Source organism: Falco cherrug, chromosome 6 (genome assembly GCF_023634085.1).
Source record: "Falco cherrug isolate bFalChe1 chromosome 6, bFalChe1.pri, whole genome shotgun sequence".
Taxonomy (NCBI): Eukaryota; Metazoa; Chordata; class Aves; order Falconiformes; family Falconidae; genus Falco; species Falco cherrug.
The window spans coordinates 2875272-2890828 of record NC_073702.1 but is presented as its reverse complement, the minus strand read 5'-3'; the positions used below and the strand labels follow the sequence as shown (position 1 = coordinate 2890828).

The 15557-nt window shown below is 44.2% G+C and overlaps 1 protein-coding gene across 6 annotated transcripts in view; it reads right to left on the bottom strand.

Moving 5' to 3' along the window:
* EPHA7 (EPH receptor A7) overlaps positions 1-9744 on the bottom strand; it is a 170358-nt gene extending 160614 nt beyond the window's left edge. For 3 of the 6 annotated variants that reach the window (XM_014287317.3, XM_005434035.3, XM_055714299.1), the window contains exons 1-2: positions 8315-8650; positions 4018-4082 (exon numbers count right to left, since the gene is read on the bottom strand). In XM_014287317.3, the coding sequence (XP_014142792.1) occupies positions 4018-4082; positions 8315-8411 (162 nt within the window). In that variant the 5' untranslated portion in view covers positions 8412-8650. Of the gene's footprint in view, positions 1-4017; positions 4083-8314; positions 8652-9629 lie in introns of those variants that run through there. The other 3 variants (XM_005434036.4, XM_027797989.2, XM_055714300.1) reach the window with 2 other exon arrangements.
* Between the last annotated feature and the right edge of the window lie 5813 nt (positions 9745-15557).

The following is a 15557-nucleotide window of genomic DNA, read 5'->3' as shown; positions in this document are numbered from 1 at the left end:
GTGAAGTCTTAAGACACTGAAATTGCCTAGCGTTACGGTACATAAAACTTGTGTACATAAAACTTCCAGTGGAACCTCCAGTTGTACAGAAAGCACGGGACCAGGTCCTGAAACTTGTGAGTCAGATGATATTCACTCCTATATGATCACAGTGGCATACAGAGAGAAGGCAAATGAAGACAGACAGAATCAAAAAATCTGAAAGCAAGAAAACACTTTGATTGTCCTCTTTTTGTTCAGTCCACTTTCTGTTCTACTTACAAACCAAAGAAGGCAGGCGGGAGCTCCTCACCTTGCAGTTTGTTCTGTGGCTGCATCCATGTTAAAAGGAGCAAACTTCATTTAGTTGGGAGTTCAAATGAACCATGAGATTATACATAATTAAGAACAACTCGCATGACTGAAAGTTCACTGGTTCAAAGCCCGGGTTTTGCTGTTGTTCCCTCTTTAGGGTACCAACTGTGTAACAAGCCAGTAACAGCCCTGCAGTCTTCAACAGCCTTCCGTGGCACCGGAATTTGCACCTCTGGCAACGGCAAACCTTCCAATGCAATCAACCAGGTGGATCTGCCCGGGTGTAGCCGTAATAATACCTGTCTCTCACCTTTTTTCACATTTCTTCTAACATCTAATCCACTCCAGAAACCACAGCTGTAATGAATTAGGCAGGGCAGGGTTGGGCTATCCGATGATACAGGCAACCATGACTTCTCTGTATGGCACTTCGCCCTCTGGCCCTGTGTCAATAATGCACTTAAGCTCACACTTAAGATCAATGACAGTGCTTATGAGCTTAATGGTAAGCATGTGCTTAAGCGCTCTGTGGGACTAGCATACTGGGCACCTCCGCAACATGGAGCACCCACTGAAATTTCTTGCACCGGTAACCAAGCATGGAAGGCGTCAGTTTCCCAGACTAGGAGCCATGCAGTATACAGCATTTTGCAAGCCTATCTGACAGCAAATGAGGTCATTTTAATGTTGGTATACTGCTCCAAGGAAAAGCAGATGTGGCTGAATTGATGCTGGTTATCACCACGAAATATATCACGGCTGCAGATGCTGAAATGCACAGAAGCTGTAAATATCAAAGCACATTTCAAAGCCCTACAGTTAATATAGACGTGGTATGTATGGCATCATATATGCATATGGTATTAAATGATTGAAATATAAGATACTCATGGAGTTAACTGAACTGATTGCATATGGAACTGTATTAATCTCAGAACAGAAGGAAGTCTATCTTTATAATAGATACACTAGATCGGAATGAGTAAGATTCTTAGATTCTTCCCCCACCCCACCCCCACCCCCCCAAGGACTAGTAAAAATTATAAGGAAAAGAAAAAGGGGCCCTGGACACTGAGGCTTTCGGTTCTGCCACATCAAAAAACAAAACAGAACAAACAAAAAACCAAACCAAAATACCCCAGAACAAAAATGACAAAAAAGCCATGAAGCCTAAAATGTTACTGATTTTTATTCTCCATTTCACATCAAGTAGGGCTGGGGGATGGGTTGGGTTTTTGGGGTTTTTTAGTTGGTTTGGGGCTTTTGTTTCTTTCACTTTTTTGTCTTGTGTAAGCAGTCCTCCCTCAAAACACGGAGCCAGACTCTGCAAGAAGATATTCCAGTTAGACAATGTACTGTATCTTTGAAGTGAAAGTGACTCTAATGCACCACAGAACAGAATCTGACTTTTCCGGTTTTGATGTGGATTGCTTTGTCAAAACAAATCCTCTCTCCCCTTCCTCCCTCCCTCCCTCCCCACCCCCCCACAAAAAATAAAGCCAAAACCAGAAAACAAAACAACAAAAAAAGCCAAATAAAATACATTTACCAAACAAAACCATTTTTAGCCCACTACACAAGGTTAGCGAGTATCAGCTTGATTCTTATGCTACTGTCAAGCAAAACATACAAAACCCTAAATTCAGATAAGAAATCCTACTTCATGTTAGCCTTAGCATTAAACACTGAAGTCAATCTTTCCATTATTTCCCAAAGCCATGGAGTATGATCTTCCTAAAAACTTAAGGAATTATGACTTATAACTCAATTATGTAATCACAGAGCTATTATTTCAAGCAGCCCATTTTCAAGCATACCTACTTTGCAGTGCAAAAAAAAAACCCAACCAACAAGATCAGTACTTCAGGGTATGTTTTCACCTAAGCCATCTGAAGTCATGTTTCACTGAAGTCTTTTTAAAGTGATAAATTCTATGATACCTTTTACAGCAAGAAAATTCAACTTTTCTTTGTCCTGCTGCAACATGTCATGATATACATGCAATTCCATTTGAATGTATCCTGTTCTATTGGTTTTAACATACGGTATTTTAACCTCTTGGTTATCTTAGCAATGTTTGAGATCATTGTTAGACCTAACATTTGCAGCTGAATGAGGCTTTTAATGAGTGTCTGGCTGGTATTTTCTGTACAGGATGATGCAGTAGTTTCTCTCAAGAATAAGATTTTCTGTGTTTATTCCCATGAAGTCTTTATTGCATAGTAGAATATTCAGTAATTAAAACTAGAAAAACATTTCTTTTCAAAATTACATTATTAAAATGGTACTTTTATGTTAATTTACAGGCAACTGTTTCTGAATATTTTCACGCATAAAAATCCAGCCATTACTTTTTATTCACTTTTAATTCCTGATTGAAAGTGGCTTCTATCTCTGAATGCTGCCTTTTACTATTTGTTGAATTTGACTCTACCTTCATCTTTCACTATGCTGACATGTGTAATGTGTTGGCATGTCTTTCATTATCTACAGGTTAGCCTAATATAATTGCCACCAAGCTAATCTTTCAAACACCTCTGGTAACGGCTTCAATCAGCGCAAAACACCAATGCCGGGGTTATTAGCCATCATACGTGTTGAGCTCGCACTAAATTCTTTCTGAAGTCCTTAGATTCGTTTCCAGTTTATGCTTGTATTGATTTTGCGATCTTGCTTTTAAAGAAAGACACTTTCAGATTTTCATTCTTCTTATTTAAAGGATTTGTTACACTTTTATGTCCCCACTCACACTTCACGCTCTTCTGGCTGCAGATTTCTTAATGTGCTGAAGATTAAGGGCCTGATCCCCCAAGTCCTTGTTCATGCAGGGAGTCGGAATGGATTCATCAAGAGTGCTTCCATGAGTAAGAAATGTCCATATAATCTATGATTTGTCAGACTGAGTTAAGGTAGGACTCAGCTAAGGTAGGACAATATACCCATTCTATCTTTCTGAAAACGTTCTTCCTCAAGGACTGAGGAAGAAGGGGTTTTATACCACTTTCAATTCAGACTGAAAGTAAAACTTCCCAATTTTATGTATATAATAAATAAGGCAATAACACCAATGTTTCTAAACTTCTCATTTTTTATACCTATGTACTTTACAATGCCACATTTCATGGAGTACCATGAGATTAATTTGTAAGCAAGCTGGAGGTGGCCTTAACCACATAATTCGTGCCTAGTTCCAGATATCAAGCTCCTCAGGACTTGGGGATGTTTCAAGTTTGGAATGTCACTTCAAACACATCTGCAGTATAAATGTTTTTATTTTAGAGCGCTTCAATCTGTGCTATTCAATTACAAAGAAAACATCGTAAACAAATTTATGATCACCCATTATACAGAAAATGAAAAACATATTTTTAGAAGTTTCCACACAGAAGTAAATCTGTTGTTTCTAAAGGAAGAAGGAAAATGATTTAAAATACCACGTTACAAATACAGAGAGCTTTCTGGTATATCACAAAGGATTATGCTACAAAACATAAAGCCACCGAGAATATTGAGGTGAGACTCTACCCTTTAATTAGCTTGTACATTTGTACACTGTAACCTGAGGTACACTTACTTTCCATTCTAAAAATGAAAAAGATGTAAACACCTTGTACAACTACCGAAAGAAATATGAAGGGGAGCTAGTTTAAAGCAAATGTTTCAATTGCTTTGGTAAAATAACAACTCGTCTTTAGGAACTTAATTTTTGCCTGGAGCACTTACCCCATTGGGAGGAGAGGAAATCCATTCCAACTCTGTCTGTTGTGCTTTAGAGTCCAGCAATATTACTAAAAGAAACCAAACAAACAAAAAAAAGAATTTCTACTGTTTGTTAAATATAATAATAAGTGGGAATATAAAACTAAAGAACAAAGTCCAAACTTCTTTAAAAAGTAGTTAAAAGAATATAATTTTTGTACAAATTAATATTTTTTCATGTTATTATGAAGTTATCTGCAACCACGGCTATGTATTTACTTGTAAACAGATGATTAAATGATTAGGTACCAACCACACATAAGCAGATATACATTAATCTTAACAATTTCATTGCTTAAATCAAAATCTATTGTTTTTCTTAGTGCTCTAAACTGTTACTAATCAGTCATTAAGATGCATGCTCCCTTCATCTCCTTTGTCATATGCTTGTTACTACAATGAGTTTAAAACAAACAAATACACACCAACATTTCAACACTTTCCCAAACGGATTTAGACAGGACTAGCCTATACCCTACCAGGAGTTGCACTGCAAAAGCAATGGTCTTTCTGAGTTTAAAAGGAAACAGTACGTCCTTTAGGTGATAAAGCAGTAACTCTATAAACAAATGACAGCCAGGCATACAGAAAATAAAAGACTCTGCAATTACCTCACACTTCGCATATAAAAAATACTATATATACAAAATACTATATACACAAAATCAGATTAATTCACTTTATGGCAATGCCTTACTAAATTCTTCGTGTCACTATACCACAATGACACTTCTATACTAATATACATCACTTCTAGTAGCACTGCAATTATTTTCAGCTAAATGTAACCCTGCCTCTGAAAGCAGTTAATCACAGCTCAATAAACCAATTCTTACATCTTTTACGGTACCTGTTGGAGGTTATATTACTAATGATCAGTTACCTCCAAACATACATTTCTGTAGACGTCTTATATCCCAATCATAGCTATAAGCTTCTTTCTTAGCATATTATTATATAAGTTTCTGTAAGACTTTCAAATGGCACATATATTAATCTGTAATGTCCAAAAAAAAGAAGAAAAAAAAAAGAGAAAAAAAAAGTTAAATAATTTGCTGTAATACCTTCTTCCAAACAGCCAAAGCTGTAGACTAATCAACCATATATTTAGGTTTGGTACACTTAGATGATTCCTTCTTCAAAGCTGCACATGTAACGTCATACTTTATTTGATTGAAGAAAAAGTAACACTTCTAATTTAAATCTATTCAGTATATCTTTAGCTATAAACCTATCTATGACTTTATACACAGCATTTAAGTACTGCTATTCCATTGCATGATTTAAGGCTGTAACTCAAAAAACTTTTGTCAGGTCTTTTAAAATTGTTATAATTCTGGTTTCAGCCCTTTCTCCTAGTAGAATTTAACACAAAATTTCAGTGCATTACTAGAAAGACGAGATTACTAAAAAGAGTTATTTAAAGGCTCATATAGTAATATCTGGAATGTTAGCTCAACACAAGACGCTAGCTTCCAGGCCTGTACTTCAGTAATAAAGTCTAACTACTCATTAAGTAAGTTTGATAGTCTCTCTCTAGAAAGATTATCTGCTCTTTCATTACGCTTGGATTCAAGGGGCTTTACTTTGTAACACTTTCTATGGAAAAGCAGGTGGTGTATGTGGTGGTTTGTTAAACAAAAGCATTTAAAAATGTCCGGGGAAAAAAGATTACCACCAAAAAATTAACCATTTCAGCACCAGCACAATGTCCCACGACTGCACTTCATTATACCTTTTATTTGGCTGCGACTCTCCATCACATAGCAACGGGCGGGCACATCCCAGAAAAAAAAACCACCACAACACACACACACAACGCCGCTCTGCGAACACCCTGCAAAGAGCAAACGCGCCGTTTCCGTGCAGCACCGAGAGTTCCCGGGGAAGAGCTCCCCAGGGCAGCGGGCGGCGCGCTGCTCCCTGCCCGGCTGGGCTGGCGGGGCCGTGCGGGGCGCTGCGGGGCCGTGCGGGGCCGGCAGGCTCCCGCGGCGGGCGCGCAGCGAGACGCCGGGCGCGGTCCCTCCGCAGGGGCGCGGCGGGGGGGACGCCGCTCGGGGCCCCCTCCACGGCACGGAGCGCGGAAGGAGGCGCACAGGCGGCGGGCGAAGCGGCTCCGCGGGGCGCCGCGCCGGCGGGGAGCGGCAGCCTCTCGCCTCCGCGGGGAGCCGCCGCCGCGCACCCACCCCGCCGCCGCGCTGAGGAGCGGGGCTGGGCCGCCGGGCAGCAGCGGGGCACCCGGCCGCGGCCGGTCCCGCCACACACCCGCCCCAGCGCGGCAGCCGTCGGTTTGGGGAGGGAGCCGCCCGGGGCGGCGACCCCCAGGTGTCGCCGCCACGGGCGGGGGGCCACGACCTGTCCCCCGCTCCGCCCCGGCCGCCGTGCCGGCAGGTCTCCGCAGGTAACGCGGCCGTCTCCCGCTCGGAGCGCCCGGCGGCCCCTGCCCCGCTCCGCGCCGGCACCTCAGCGCGGCTCCGACCGAGCCACAGAGGGGAGCTCGGAAAACTTTTCAGCCTCCCACCCCCCACCCTCCTCCGTACCCAGCGGGGACTGGTGGGAAACCACGCGGGGCTGCTGCCGCCACCGGCCCTTCGGCGAGGCCGGGGGTGAAGCTACAAAGTTGGTTTTTGTGGGGTTTTTTTTTTAAAACTCGCTCTTCCTTCCAGGGGAGTTTTCTGCGCTTGCAGCAGGTAGCCGCTATCAATCCCCGTCTGCCGGTCGCCCCCTCCTGACCCGCCTTGGGCTAGGCTGATTTTCCCCAAACACAGACACATTATACACGCACACTTGTACGTATAGATGCATACATACGCTCACCCATAGCCGTATGACACAAACACGAAGCAGATCACCGCCGGCAGCCAGCGGCGCGGCCCCGGTGGCGGCACAATCTGCGGGGCGGGCAGCGCGCGCCCTCCCGGCCCTTCTCCCCTCCCCGCCCCACGGCCACGCGTTAGCGCTCCCCGGGGGGGGTGTCTGTGTGCCTCACAGTCCCCCCAAATAAACTTTCGAAACGCTGCTGAGGAATGGCTCTCCCCTCTTTCCCTCTCTAACCTCGTCATCGCCGCCTTCTCTTAAGGGCAGAGGACATTTTAATTGAGGGATTTTTTTAAGCTCCAGTTACAAGCTCGAAATGGCATTTTACTGCATGCCAGCGGTTTTATGAAGATATTGACGTATCCAGCTGAGGAGGAAAAACCCCCAAACGCATACATATGCGGAGACACCGAAAAAGCCCCTAACTCCCCTGTCGCCACCGCGCCGCCCCCCCCCCCCCCCCCCCCCCCCGAAGATGGAGACGGACCTTCGCCTTTGGCTGTCAAACGCGAGCAGGGCGCTCCTTTAAATCATTTCGGGTTTTCTCAGCGCGAGAAAAGAGATTCCCAGGTGGACTTTGTGAATTGATTTTATACACCTCCATCAGTCTCTGATAGACAACTGTCTGGTTTGTCTCTGCGCGCGGGGAAAACAAATGTCCGGGGCTCGCCTTACGCAGGCACAAGTGTTGGATGGATGGGAATCGGGGAGCCCCGCTGTAACACGCAGATGGTGTAAAACACTCATACCTAAACCTGCCTCTCTCCGGCGATGCCGGGGGAGAGCCCACACGCTGCAGGCACACGACGCCACGCTGTGTGTACCCTCTAAACGCCTGCACGGCCGGGAGGTGCCAAACTGCACTCCGATGCTCCTTCCCGCGGTCTGTGCAGGCCCCCAGCAAGCAGCGATGCGGAGCTGCCCCGCAGCCTCAGCCCGCGCCGTGCCCTGCCTCCCACGGAACGTCCCGAGCCCCGAAACTCGGCCCGGAGCCCCTGCAGCCCCCGCCCGGGGGGCAGCGCGGCTACCCGCCCTCCCTGCAGCTCCGCGGGAGGGTCAAGGCTGCCACAGGCAAGTGCGGCTCCCCTGCACGGATCCCCGGGCCGGGGGCTGTCTCCCCAGCCCCGTGCCTTTCCATCACGTGCAAATGCCTCACAGACCTCATTCCTGAGAGCAATGGCAGTTTTCCCGGTCTCTCACACATACACACGCACACCCCCAGCAGAATGCCTTGCTCTTTCCTCCCTTCCACCTCAGCTGGGAAAAAAATGGCTTTTTTTTTTTTGTGTGTTGGGGTGTTGTGGTTTTTTTATTAAGGGGGGGGGGGGGGAGGCTGCCAAGCAGCTCGCAGCGGCAGGCTGGTCCTCCGCTAAGCCACCGCACAGACGCTTCGCGTGCAAAAGCAATAAATAAGCCCAAACTTTTGTTTACCGCATCACCTTACCTTCTTTTGCAGCCTGTGCCTCCCCCGTGTGTGCAAAGCGGAACAGCCAGACGGAGCACAAAATAATCCAAGAAGGGAGCCTATTTTGAAAAACCATGGTGCAGGAGCGTGGTGATTTTATATTTCTAGCTATATATTTCTAGACCCTGCCGCCGCTGCCGCCGCTTGGTGGGTGCTAGAAGACGGTAAAGAATTTGCTCTGCTAGTCTCTGGCTCGGCGCTCGCTCGCTCGCTCCCTCCCGGCTGCCTTTCTCTTTCGCCTTCGCCTCCTCCTCCGCGCCGCTGCCCTACTCCCGCACCGGGCCAGCCGGCCGCCCGCCAGCCCCGACTGCAGCCCGGCCGCCCGCGCCGCGCTCCGATAATATCAATTAGGGCGAGGGGGCGGGACCTCAGCGGCAGGGTGGCCCGTCCCTCAACCTGACTGACATCCACCGTCGACCAAACAGTAGCGAGCCTCAGCGCTCGGCAGGCCGAGCCGCCGCCTGAGTCGTCGCGACCGGGGAGGCGGGGTCGGCGGCGCCGCCCAATGAGCGTGCGGCGGTGTCGGGTTGCCGCCGGTGCTGGGGAGCCGCGGGCTGTGCGCGGGGCGCCGTCGGCGGGACGGAGGGGCCGAGGCGGGCGCGGAGCTGCCCCCGCACGCCTGGAGCCGGCCGGCCGGCTTGTCCTCCTAGCGAGTGGCGCGGCTGGCCGGCTGGCCGGCCCCCGGGGCTCCTTATGCTCCCTCCCGGGCCGCAGCTGCCGCGGTAGGGAGCGAAAGGGGGGACCCGGCTTTGGTCTCCAGACCGAGCCGCCGCCGGCGGGGTCCCGGCGCGGTGGCCGCCCGTGGCCGGGCCGAGCGTGCACCTGGGCGGCTGCCACGGAGAGGGAAACATGGGCAGCGGCTGCGGGATGGTGCCCCGAGACAGTTCCCTGCCAAAAGTCAAGTTCCTCGGGGCCGACACCGCTCGGGCTCCCTTCCCTTTGTTTTATTTGGGTTCTCCGTCCTGCGGCTCCCATTTTCCACAAATGAGAAGAACACCTTAATGACAATGTAGATCTTATTTGGGGAGGGGGGGCTGCTTCCCCCGGTCCCCGGCGGGTGTAACCTGAGGCGAGGGTAATCCGCTAACAATGAGACAATTTGAAAGGGGGCGGGTGGGGGGGCAAAACCCGAGGGAGGGAGGAACTTGCCAAATCTCTTTTGTCAGCGCTCGCCCCACGGGCCGGGAGTGCTTTTCCCAGGGATCCATCATGCCGCCACCCCTCCATTTTCCCCTCCCCAAACCCACCCTTGCTCCGCCAACGAGCGAAACAACGGAGCGACGCAAAAACTTACCGCTCCCTGAGTGAGGCTGCGGGGCGGCGGGCACGCTGCGTCCCTCCGGCCGCCCGGCGGGGCGCCCCGCTCCGCGCCCCGGCCCCGCTCCGCGCCCCGCTCCGCACCCCCCCGCGGAGCCCCTGCCCAGCCCCTGCCGCCGGCTCTGCCCTGCGCACCTTCCCGGGGCTGATGCCGTGCGGCGCGGAACGGGCTTTAGAGAGCTCCGTCAGAAGTGCGTTGCCGTGTCCTTTCGGAGGGCAGAAATGCGGTGTAAACGGAACATGGGATTATCGTCTTGGAAGCGGGCGAGAACGGCGCAGCGCAGGGAGTGTGATTGCAATTCGGTGGCAAGATCGTGCGAAAGTCTGATACAGAGAATGTTATGTCATAAAATGAAATATAAGGGGGGGGGGGGGGCTTGTTAATGGGACCTGTAGGTGGATAAAGCAAAATTAATTACAAATAGTAATGATAAGCTCAACATTGTGGCTGGCATAAAGAGCCACTATACTCCAGGCTTTGAGCACTTTCCCTGTGGTCTCCTCGTTACTTCTGAGAATGGTGTGGAGGTAGCCTCAAAAATGCACTGTATTCCTTTCGCTTGCCGAATAATTAATACTCACAGCTTAGAATACAGATTTTGCATTTCATTCAGAATGCTCTTTTGATACTCTGGATACCATGAGTGTAGGCAAAGTATGCGCTCTTGACTCTCTCGTCGTCTCTGTCATTCCCATCCTCATATGTGTGTACTCAGAAAGGAGAGCTGTACAGAGCAGTGAGTTTGCTTATCTTCTTTTAAAAAGACTGTTTTGTTTTAAATACTTATATGCATGTAACTTCCTTGCAAATTTTTAGTTAGGTCTCTTGAGATTTCCAAGCATAAAGTGCAGGCATTTCACTACAAAATCATTAACCCAAAAAGACAATTTTTAACCTACAGAATGTATTTTAAATAAAAGTGATTTGTATTGACACTTTGAATGATTATGTTCATAAAAACACAAGAAATAATAAATGAACAAATTGACAGAAGGCAGGCTCAAACAGTAATGAGATATATCTACATCCTGCATATAGTATTAGGCCAGACACTTATTTTCATCATCACCTGCATTTATACAGGCTATATTGTACGATATTGTGCAATCTAGTACAGTCTGTGTATAATATGTTCATAGGGTCTGTACACATATAAAGACACTTAAAATTATGTAAATATATTAACCACCCAAAGGATACATGTGCACATGACTAGGTGTATAAAGAAAGTAAATAAGAGATATATTTTTTTGAAAAAAGGTTGTACATTTCTCTTCCTGATCAACTAATTTTAAATGCCCTGTCTTCCTGATAATTGTAAATTGAGCTGAAGATGACATATTATATGTACTGCTTCCCTGAAACAGTCATGGATGTATTCACAGTTACAGTAAAACAATCCATATGCATTGAGAGGGTATATTACAGTGTGGGGTTTTTAATTGTGCTTCTTACACATTAAATCTTTGTGAAATTGATTCAGAATTTGAAATCCTTTTTAGTGAATTTTATTTTTCTCCTTTTCCTCTGCTTCCTTGTAGTGCTTTCTAGTACTTCATTGTATTTTGTAGGATGCACAGCCTGTATTGCATCTCATCCAGCTGAGCATTGAATCTTCTATGAACAAAAAGAGAAAATATAATTATAACTGAACCAAAGTTCTCAAGTTGAATGGACTACAACCCTCAGATTTGGTATAAAAATGTCTGAGGAAGAAGGGGCGGGGTGGGGGGGTCAGAAAAAAAAAAGCAACTAGGAACTTTACTCAACTCACTGTGTTACAATTCAGACACCATCAAAGTAAATGGTTAACTGGAACAGAACAATGTAATCAAAGATACTAATACTGCTTTTTTGTTTGCTTGTTTTTTTGTTCTGTTTTGTCCTTTTTTTCTTACTCAAAATTTGTAGGCCAGATTCTGCCTTTTATTTAAACGTGTGTATTTAGAATGTTTTTTGTATTACCTAGCTTTCCTACACTGATACGAGCTTGATACTAGCCAAACTTCCCTATACTGAACTGGAATGGTCTAAGCAGACTTTAGAGAAATATTTGAAGAATTTTCTCCTTAAAATTGGCTAATTCTATCTTCACCACATAACTCAATCTAAAATTGTGAGACAAGAAATACAGGATGAATTCTAAGGCTATACAAGCATACGTAAGGAAATAAGCATAGTTTGAAAGTAGTTACAAAACTCTGTTTTCACAGATTCCCATTTTGCAGGATTAAAACATTCATTCTTGACTACTCTGTACAGGGCTAAAGCAAAATTACAACAGCTTCAAAAAGGTGTTCAAGTTTTGCTTCAAACATAGTTTATGAAAATTATACTGAGTCTTGGTTCTGTCCACACAGGAATGATCATTAAAATGGGTTTTGATAAAAAACTTTTGAGCTGTGTTTTACAGTAGTAAAAGTAGAAATTAGGCTTAAGTAATAGAAACAATTTTAAACCCCGAATTTGGTCATTTGTGGTCATAATTAAGCAATCCTTTACCGGTGAACAAGATTTTCTATGAAACACACAGTACATATGTTTGTACAATTTTTGTCGAATTTTTGTAGAATTTTTAATATAAAAATGCAGTGGGTTCATGACATTGGACTTTTAAGTAATATGTGTACAATAAACCATTATACGAGACTTTGGATTTAGTCTTCCAGATATAATGGCACTTACATTCCAAATCTGGACCAGAGATTAATTTTCCATAGAGTGTCAGGTGTCAATTTCAGGTCTTCCAGTGGATTTATAAGTGAAAGTAGCTCTACTATAGTGAAGAAAACAATGCATTAAATAAATCTTATTGGTCCATCCAGAAATTGTGGAGCATTGGGACTGGTTTGTTTGAAAAGTAGTTTCATATAAAAAGTCCTTTCTATAGCTGAAATTTCAGTGCTGTTTTGGGTGGGTTGTTTGTTTTGTTGTTTGGGTTTTTTTTAAAAAAAAAGTTTAATTAGCACAAATCAAAAATAGTGCTCTAAAGCTTTACACTTTAAAGTCTCCACATACATCAAAATGGTAATAACAATTCACTGTCAAATTTTCTCTCAGGGGATTTAGTTATATACTATGCTAAATAGATACTTAGATTCTGTTTTCCAAATTACGAATTTTCCTTACACTTGAAAAACACTGTCCAGAAATAGAGGTAAGATGGTGTGTCATCTTGCTGTTTAAGGGAAATGAAATACATTCTGTAGAACAATACAAATTAAATTCATGTTTAATATATAAGTGAATGTGAAACGCCTCTGCCTTTTCCAAGGAACAATAGCAAAGACTTATAAGGGTCCAAAAATATGCTGCATCTGGGTCCTGTAAGACTGCTTCCCCTTATAGATCTGAATTTGGAAACTGTTTTATTGAGGAACAAGAGCCTTTGGAGAACATACTGCATCTGCCTTGATCACTCTTCAGAGTTAGTTAGTACATCTCACTGAGCTGCGGACCTTCCCCTGGGAAGCCCGAGCAGGGCAAGCCAGTGCCATCATCCCACAATAGCATCTGGAGATACTCTGAAAGGAGATAATTTCCATTGCTCATCTCTAATTAAAGGAATATATTTGTGCCTAGGTGCAACAAGAAGTAACTGCACAAGTGCATTCTTGAGTTCAATACTCTGTAAGATTCAAAGTTTCATTTTTCTTAGGATGTTTGTCATACTAAAAATTGTGCACAGAAGAGCTTGATCATAAGGGTTGCTAATTCTTATTTTAGTTAATTAGTTGGAAGTAGTAGATAAACTCTAGCAATATGCTCCAGTGAGGTTAGTATCTTCCTGTTCTTCCTCAGTACAAGTGACATCTGATCACTTCCATCTGTGACAGTCCTAGATTCTTCTTTCAGCCCAGCTGAGGTGAAAAATCAGACCCAGTAGATTTCCTGTTTCCATATAGTACCTCCTTTTACCCTCGGTCTCAATCACTCAGTTTCCTTATGGTTCTGTCAAAGAGCATGGAAGCATCTATCCTCTCAATCTCCCTTCTGTGTTGGTAGGTAGGAGGGGGACGGATAGAAGAACAGATGCAATAACCCTTATTTAGTTCTGAAAGATAAACTACAGATTGCAAAGGCAGGAGTTCCAGTGCTTTCACCTCTAGATCCAGGAAGTGTAGTGATGTGGAGCATCACTACTGACAGGAAAGCTGCCAAAGTGTATGGGAGAAGGTGTTCCTTGAAGTAGGATAATTTAAGAATTGCATCCAACAGGAGTACAACCCTCTGCAGATTTCCTTCTTTGCCATCTTTCACATATTCTCATATACTACCAAGTTTCCATGGACATATACTGCCACTTCACCCTGGCCTGTAGATTTACCTGCCCCCAAAACTGATCTCTCATTATCCACTGCAAGTAAACCAGATTTCTAGCAAGTAATACACATACTAATTCATGGAAATTTGTTTTATCCTAAGATAATGGATGATGAGCAGATATGCTAAATCACAAGCCTCGCATACTTTATCTCCTTCAAATGTGGAGGTCCATGTGAAAGGTAGCTTCATGGGTAAGTAATGCTTAATTCAGAATGCATTTTCTTTCGGCTTGAATTTGCCAACTGTAGTTTCAGGATGTGATTTCCTTAGTATTTACTGTAGTGTGACAAAGGTTAATAGAAGTACCTAACAAACTGTCTTTATACAGTCAACTCTGGTTTATCTAGAATAATAAACTTGTAATACAAATGCAAGGATAATGCAAATCCTCTGTAAAATTAAGCGACATGACTGTAAAATGAGGAGAAAAGGTTTTGCTATATTCAACCCTAAAGGGCAAGCTAACACCCATCTGGACCAGTAAAGGCAGACTAAAAAATGTACCACAGTACTGCAACACTGCCTCTGGACCCCTTCAGTCCTTCATCCAGTCAGATTAGCTATCTCTGTCCCCATGATAATACACACCACAAAACAGATAATTTTGCCCCAGTCATCACTGAGTAGATTATTTTCTTTTAATTATTATTATTATTATTTCACATACATTTATCGAGTAAGTTCTTCTTTGTCTCCTGTCTAAAGCCTCTGTTCTGCTGATGTTTTCCTCTTGTAAGTGGTTCCATTGATCTAGGTGAGAGTTAGGTGCTACTCAAGCTGAATGAGAGTGACACTTTTAGGTAAACACTAAGTATCTTTAGAGCTCCTTCAGATGGAAAACACTTCATTTCAAGAAATCCTTTATTTGTCCTTTTGCACATGTTTTTCTTGAGGAGGTGATTTGAACTGTAAGCAGTAAATGGACTTAACTGATGCAGTGGGGAGTGCTTTTTCCGTACATTAATTTTTTTCAAGACCATAACTTTGATTTTTTTCAAATGTTTTGTTGGTGTAGGTTTTGATCAGGTTTTTGTGGGTTTTTGGTTTTGGGGGTTGGGTTTGTTTTTTGGTTTTTTTCCTTTTCTGTTTGGAGTTGTTTTATTGGGTTTTGTTCTGGTTTGGGTTTGGGTTTGGGTTTTTTTATCCCTCAGCGATAGCACAATAAACACTACTGAGCTGTAGTGTTGCCAGTGATGTCTATATTTTTTTCTTAAGTGGCTGCAATAAATTTAAAAGCCATCAATGTGATTGAATAGTTTTGGTTTTTTTCTCTCTTCTTTCTAGAGAATAACATGGCAGCTGTCTACAGTAATTCATCTGTCTTTGCATTGCTCAGTTGCTTAGAGGTAGGGTTTCTAATCCGCTGCATAACCTTTCTTAATCCTGGCTAACCTGAAATAGTCTTTTGCCACATCGCTGCCTATGCCTTCTACAATAGGTAATAAATATATTAAACTGTGCTACTCATAGTACATATCTTGGAGTATCCTATAATTTGCTTGGGTTTATGATGGAATCAACCATTTATTTGTTAATGCAGTTTGTTTTCCATCTCATAGCCATGCTGTAATTCTTGAC